This window comes from Actinia tenebrosa, unplaced genomic scaffold, assembly GCF_029948245.1.
Source record: "Actinia tenebrosa isolate PJP-AT-01 unplaced genomic scaffold, QUT_ActTen_1.0 PGA_scaffold2__45_contigs__length_23673736, whole genome shotgun sequence".
NCBI lineage: Eukaryota > Metazoa > Cnidaria > Anthozoa > Actiniaria > Actiniidae > Actinia > Actinia tenebrosa.
The window spans coordinates 17,326,991-17,335,139 of record NW_028292579.1 but is presented as its reverse complement, the minus strand read 5'-3'; the positions used below and the strand labels follow the sequence as shown (position 1 = coordinate 17,335,139).

The following is an 8,149-nucleotide window of genomic DNA, read 5'->3' as shown; positions in this document are numbered from 1 at the left end:
GTGCCCCAGTATTAAAAAAATGTGATCACAGCGTGATCACTCTTCACGCCCGTGATCAGGCCTGTCATCATCCCTAAAAGCGTTACCTTGTTATCACTCCTGTGATCACAGCTGTGATCACGGCATGAAATGTGATCACGCCCATGATCATGAACTCGTATGTGATCATATTCGAGGGTCGAGAGTAAGAAGATAAGAAATTACGATCCGGTCACTCCATGAAGTGCGACTTGTCATAAAGATAATTTATTTGCTTCTTTTATTCAATAAACGTAAATGATTAATTATATTCAATAACTGATTAGATGTTAATAAAAAAATCACTTTCTGTATGGTTATGAGATTGTATATTATGATTAATAAAAAAATAAATACATAATATAAAAAATTATAAATAAGAAATAATAAAATACAAATATAAATAATATTGAGGCAAATAATTGTTTTAGTATTTTTATACAACTGAATTTAATAAATAACGGAGAAAAAGATTTTTAACTGCAATTTTATTTACGTCTGAAACTGCCGTGAAAGCTATATTTACTTGTAGGTGAATATAGCAGCATAAGATGTAAATTTCGACCAATGAGCGTGCCGGATTTATTACATTCACTTGTATAAAATATATAAAAAAATTATTATTTTCTATATGGTTGTGAGATTGTATGTGCGGCATAATCATATTGAAAAACAAAAGCCTACTTAGTTATGTTCAATAATATTTGGAAACTTAGAAACTATCCAATAGTCAGACGAAAAGTCAATGAACACACATTTCCTAACTATTTGTTGAGTGTGAATTAGGATAACTTTACCAAGACGTGGCTGAACACAAATTCCAATTCTGGATCTCGAAAAAGTTCTTTGAGTCGCTCCTCAAGCTTCAAGTCTAAAAATGCGCTAAGAGGGTGGCCTTGACATTCCAGTTTTGGACATTGTTTGTCAAATACTTGACTTAAACAGTGAGAGCAGTATGAAACTCTAACAGGGTCCTTTATACCAAAGGGATTCTTTAAGAAAGAGCTTCATTTTGTAGACTGATTTGAATATTCCTTTGAACTGTTTTCCAGTAAACACTGACAAAAGTCGAATTAAATCTGCCCATGCAGCTTTGCTCAAGTTGTGTCTTAGTACAAATGAAACTACCAGAACGTATGCAAGAAGTCGTGAAATGACGCCACCTTCAGTTAGAGTAACATGCTGATCATCTTCTTCTTCCACATCGCCAGTGTACTCGCCGTCCTCAAGCTCATTATTGGATGAATCCTCAGTTGAACTTTCTGAAGTAGAACTGTCAGTAGTCTCCGAGTCACTTATATCAGTCACATCACTCGGTAACTTTTCTTCTTCCCCGGCAAATGATTCAATATCAGGAAGAATGATGCTTGCCATATTCTCATGCTCGTAACCTGAAGATGAGGCAGTTACGTTTATTGTTTTGGAAATACTTTCATTTCGCAAGCTTTGTTTTGCATTAAGATAATGTCTCAGCTGTCGCGAAGGGTTGAGTTGGTCTGCGTAAGGTTTATAGCTTCTTTTTTCTCTGTTTTGAGTTTTACGTTGATAATAGAGCGCCTGTCTTGATTTAGGACGATCAGTTTTCTTTGAGAATGTAACTGAGGCCACTTTGACGTCTTTAGCTTGATGAGCAAATTTTTGTGTACCTCCAAATCTGAATCTGAACTACTTTCACCAGGACTTTGCATTTTATCCTTCAGGGATCACAGTATAAAGCTGGAAAATAAAACAAAACTAATGCACTAGTTGCAACGTTGTTCTCGGCCTGCCAATCAACAGTGTAACTACAAGATATTAATAGAAGAATTGATTGCTCAACATTTTTCCTTTCAAAACCTGTTAGCCAATTAGAACAAGCCAATTTCATGTAACAAGATAGGTAGGAAAATGAGTGGGAGATTCAGTCTTGAAGGTGGGCTAGCTGTATACTAATAGTTAACATCAACGAGTTATTTGCTTCTTCATCCAGTTTTCAAAATGTCTGAATTTTATGTTGTCAAGTTTCCTTATGAAGAAGACGTAAAATCTCGAGGACCGTTTATTGTATCAGAAGACAAAATATCTCATGAAAAAAGTCCTGACCACGAGAACGAAGTTTACGTAGTGTGGGAAGCCATAGACGCTAAGGGAGATATTATAGATTCATACTACTATGGAGTGAGCCTCTTAAAGGGCACAAAGAAAGCATGTTCAAGGACAAACTAAGAAAAAACCGCGAAATAGTTGAAATAAGTAATAAGGAAAGTCGCTCAAGAAAGAAGAGTGCTAAACTTTTTGATTTGGATGATTCCGACTCAGTGCTATTTGCCCTTAACGACGGTTGGAATCTCAGTGGCCCGCCAAAAAAGAAACAGAAAATCAGTTCACTGTGCAAGTCTAAAGAAAAGGAAAAAAATATGGAACTGAATGGTAAGATCGTATGATTCATAATAATATTTGTTTCTGTAGTTATGTTTCAATATCTACCTTTTTTATTCTTACGGAAATAAATTATTTTTGGCAGTTAGGTAATTTGCGCGCCAAAAATTCATTCACTGACTGAAAGGAAAAATTTAACTAATTTCTTAAAGGAGTTTAGTGATTTGTACTTGACTTTGAATATAGTACCTGACTATAAAGCTGAGTACATTATAATACACGTACAACCATGCAATTTTCTCTTACTTTCTAGTAACTGTCAGCGGTCAGCGCATCATGACGGCAGTTTTTTCCCCGCTCTTCAAATTGAAACCTAAACTTGTTTAAATTTGCTATATCTGTTTCATCGTATACTTCTTTTTCATACTCAATCGTTACTTTATTTATTGTGTTCATGATGGATGAAAAATTAATCATCAATCTGATCGACAAGAAGCTAAAACCACTGTTTGAGAAAGTCGATTTAATTGAGCAATCCATGAAATTCTTAAGTGACAGTTATGAAGATCTGTTAACGAAAGTCAATCGGGGCGAGTCCGACAAAGATGATCTGGAAAAGGAAATTTTATCCCAGAAAGCTGAAATTACTCAATCTACAAACGAAATCTGCATGATGAAGGACATTCTAAATGATCATGAGCAGTATTCTAGAAGGGAATGTCTTGAGATACGAGGAGTACCAATGCATCGTGTCGAAGATACCAACAAGATTGTTAAAGACGTTGGCAAATTGATAGGAGTTGAAATCAAGGACACTGATCTCTCCATAAGCCATAGACTCGCGGCTCCGGATCCCAATTCCAAGCAACCTCCAGCAATAATTGTCAAGTTTGCTAGACGAGATGTACGCAATAATCTGTATGCTGCCAAAAAGAATCTCCATAACAAGTCATCTAGAGACATTGGCTACGTAAGGGACAGAAGCTTTTTATTTCAGAGACTTTGACACAGCAAAACAGGAAATTATTTAACAAATGTCTACAAGCAAAAAAACATTTGAAATTCAAGTTTCTTTGGACAACTTATGGCAAGATTCTTGCAAGGAAGGACGAATTGAATCCGTCTGTACACATCTCCAACAAGAAAGATTTAAAGAAATTCACTGAGCAGCTAAGGTCCAGCTAAAGTAGTAAAGATAAGTAGACTTATTGTTTACATACCAGTACGATAACTTGAACTTTCCTCAGTTGGATTTAATCTCCTCCTTGAACTCAAGAAATGAATTTCATAGTGTAGATCCTGATTCCAACATTCCTCTGTCATGTAATTTTAAATACTACACTACGGATGACTTTCAGAATAATAATATCATCCAGAACTGTACATCCTCCTCATATTTTTCTGCCTTGCATTCGAATATCAGAAGCCTAAATGCTAATTTTGAACAGTTAACACAAATGTTATCTGAATTGAAGCATAACTTCTCTATTACTGGCTTGACCGAAACTAAATTTAGCACATCTAAAGAACAAATTTGTAATACTTGCATTCCTGGTTATGAATTTATTTCTCAACCTAGTCTATCGAATGCTGGAGGCACTGGTTTTTTCGTCTCTGAAAAACTGAGCTTTAATACTAGAGATGACCTTTCTGAAGTTACTGCTGATTTTGAATCTCTCTGGATTGAAATTCATAGTAACTTGCACCATAACCTAGTGTGTGGTGTAATTTATAGACACCCACACAGTAACCTCGAGAGCTTCTTAAATTCTTTGACTAAATGTCTTGAAAAAATCAATAGAGAAAACAAATATTGTGTCTTGATGGGCGATTTTAATATCAACCTATTGAATGTTGACTCCCATTTAGCTACAGATGAATTTCTAGATACTCTTACACAATACTATTATAATCCACATATTTTACAACCTACCCGTATCACTAATCACTCGGCAACACTAATTGACAATATATTTTCGACTGAAATTCGACTGAACATCATACTATTAGTGGAAACGTAATCTATGAGCTTACCGACCACTTACCAAACTTCATTATTATTAACAAATTTAATTATCTCCCAAAAAAGCTAAAGCTCACTAAAAGAGACTACTCCAAATATGATGAACAAAGTCTTCTTTCTGACTTTAAATCAATTAGTTGGGAGTCGATTCTCCCTAATACTAATGACGTAAACCTCCTATTTGATGCTTTTTATACAAAAGTATCTAGTGTAGTTGACAAGCATATACCTACCAAGCAGCTTAGTAAGAATGATATCAGACATATTTCTAAACCATGGATTACCTGTGGTATTAAAACATCGATAAAGATAAAGAATAAGTGGTATCATAATTTTCTCAAAACAAAGTCAGAATATTATCATCATAAATACAAGCTGTACAGAAATAAAGTAAACCATTTGATAAGAATTAGCAAAACAGATTATTATAATAATTATTTTTCTACAAATAAAGCAAACATAAAGAATGTTTGGAAAGGTATTAAGCAAATAATCAGTCTTAAACCAATGGCTTGTGGACTACCTTCTAAGATACTTCATGATGATGTAGAGTTGGTTGACAGTAAGTCAATAGCTAATGCATTCAACAAGTTCTTTGCAAATATTGGCAATAACATGGCAGAATCAGTGCCATCTTCAAATACTTCTCCAGATTCACTAAGGCACACTAAGAGCTTCTACTTCTTCCCTACTTCTTCAAATGAGATTGAAGAAGAAATTAGCAAGCTAAATACTTCTAAAGCATCTGGACCATACAGTATTTCTACTAAAATACTAAAGCTATTGCAATGTATCATCTCAAAACCTCTGAAAGTCATATTCAGTCTTTCCTTCTCTACAGGTATAGTACCTTATCACTTCAAGCTCGCAAGAGTAATACCTGTGTATAAAAAAGGATCCCAACTTTGTGTTAACAACTATCGTCCTACCTCATTGCTATCAGTCTTTAACAGAATTCTAGAAAAATTGGTATTTAAAAGACTCTCAGGTTTCATTAATAAACACAACTTACTTTACTGTAAACAATTTGGTTTTAGATCTCGTCACTCAACAATACATGCAATTCTATCTATCACTGATAACATTCAAAGAGCATTTTAAAACTTTTATCTAGAATTAGTCATTTCACTAATCTTAGTATCTTGATTAATCTTTATTACACCTTGATCTACCCTTTTCTGACCTATGGACTTTTAGTATGGGGCAACACCTATCACTCCACTATCAACTCCATCTTCATCTTACAAAAAAAAACTCTGCGTATACTAACATTCTCTGGCTACAGGGACCACTCCAATCCTCTTTTCATTAAGCATAACATAATTAAGTTCCATGATCTTGTCTTTTATCACAATGCAATATTTGTTTATAATTTCAAAGCAGGTAACCAACCTAGGTTATTCAATAATTTCTTTGAATCTGTTAGCAAAAGACATAATTATAATACCAGACTTGCCTCCAAAGTGTCACTTTCTCTTCCCAAAATTAGAACAAATTACGGAAAATTTAATATTAGATTTGCTGCTGTTAAGGCTTGGAACTCATTGGACGAGGAAATTAAAAAAGCCTCCAGCATTTCTAAATTCAAAGAGTTATTAAAAGACTCAATTATCAAATCTTATAGTACTTAACGTTATTTCTCCAATATTCTTCATCCTATATTTTTCTATAACTTAAATTTATGACACAATAATGTTCGTTAATCTTATATCCCATATATTTTTCTTGTATTGTTTACTTTCGAATACATTTTTTCATTGCACTATTACATTACAATTATTTAACTTAATTATATTTATTGTTTTATTTTTGCATACTTACATTATATATATATATTTTTTTTCTTGTGTTTTGTCTCTTCCTATTTAATTTAGATGTAAATGACCTAAATACTTGTTATTATCTAAGATAGTAAAGCTAACTGGCCTAGTATAGCCCATATAGGTTAATTCCAGTTAGCTTGCACCTAAATATATGGCAATTTATCTCTTTGTCCTAACTTATCTTGTGATATTTATGGTGCTAAATAAAAGATTGTCATTGTCATTGCCAGTAACTTATAATCATATAATTTGCCGAAAACATACATTACTATTTGATCAGTTTCAGAAGTCGAGGAGGACGATTCTACAGATCAAATCATGTACGAGCAAGTTCAAAATCTATTTTTAAAATTACACTAAAAAAGCATCTCATCAGCCGTTATGTCTAAACACTGATCTTTACGTGCTTATTAATTTAATCTATCAATTGAGTTTAATATCTGTATTTTTTTAAATTAAATTGTAAACGAACTCTTTATAATTACTGATCATTGTAAATTAATACTTTGTAACTTTAACTTCATGTGCATATGTATGTACTAATATGTATTTATTTCTATATATTCATTTTTATATATGACAATATACACCTTCATGCTTCATCAAATAATTATATCTAAATTACCCAAGCTTATATATGACACCTCAAGAATATAAGCCTATGGTTTCTTCTTTAGGTGTCTTCCTTCTGGATACATATACATTCAATTATAAAATCTGCAATCACTATTTCTTTTATTACATATTTGTACAATTATTGTTCATACAATTTTGAATACTTGTTACTATATTTCCAGAAAGGTAGACTGAATAAACTGATTGATTGATTGAGCTGCCCAAAGTAGCTGTGAAAGAAATGCCAAAACCAAAAAAGCTTAAGAAAACAGCAACAAAAGCTAAAGGAGGGAAGTCGATAGTGAATAACGATAACCCTTCTAAGCTACGACAGCAAACACAACACGAACAGTCATCAGATATAGGCACAATTTTATTTAGGGAAAAAATGAAAGTTGTGAAGCATGAAGATGGAAGTAGTGGAAGAAATGAAAGCGAATCAGAATTCGAAATTTTGGTCGAGAAAGACATGAACCTTGAATCCCTCATGAAAAAACTATCGTTAGCAACCGGCATTCCCCTAAACAAATTGTCTCTAATAGTTCGAGGAGAAACATTAAATGATTATCCACCAGAAACAAAGATCACCGAATTCTGGAGTGTTGAAGATATAGTCGCCATTTATGCAGTAAAGGAAAAAGATGCCCCTCAAAACAAAAGCAACACAGTCATTTATCACAAAGGTTAGACTTATTGCAATTTAGAGCAGTACACTAAAACAGTAAATTGTTAGTAATTGTTACTATTGGGTAAGCGTATATAAACAAGTTATAAACAGTTTAGTTATACAAAGCTTTTCAAAGAAGTCTCGATATCTCACTATATTATATCATTTGATGAACGGCTCGAAAAATGTGCAAAAAAAAATAAGGAAAAACTGGCTATTCAGGATCTTTTCTCAATTGAGCTTGACATTTTATCAATCTCTCATTCAGCCAGAATTAACTCCTTTCTAATATTAAAAAATAACTTTTGTGACTAGCGATTGTCCGCATTTCAACCTTTTTTATACGGACATTATATAATGCAATAGAAATGTTGAAATAAAACTAATTCCTTGCTTTTACTTGCTATCAATGCACTTTTTGAATAGACTTTATTTATTTGGCAGCAAAACAGAATCACGAGCTGATAAGCGAGGACCACGATAAATGTTCAGCTACCAAAGAATCAAGGAGATATCAACAACATTGTACTATGACTGACAATATCATACTTTCCTAGGCTTCCTACATACCTGTGGTAATTGAGCGAGGCTTTCTTGTACACTTCAGAACGATAGATCACTTTCTTGTACTTTCTACTTCACGAG

At 33.3% G+C, this 8,149-nt stretch overlaps 1 protein-coding gene across 1 annotated transcript in view; it reads right to left on the bottom strand.

Annotated features, from left to right (window-relative positions):
* Positions 1 to 438: 438 nt before the first annotated feature.
* Positions 439 to 8,149, bottom strand: part of LOC148909454 (uncharacterized) — a 43,164-nt gene continuing 35,453 nt past the window's right edge. Inside the window, exon 2 of the mRNA XM_089034513.1 lies at positions 439 to 1,734. Within this exon, the coding sequence (XP_088890639.1) occupies positions 982 to 1,392 (411 nt within the window). The 5' untranslated portion in view covers positions 1,393 to 1,734 and the 3' untranslated portion in view covers positions 439 to 981. The remainder of the gene's footprint in view (positions 1,735 to 8,149) is intronic.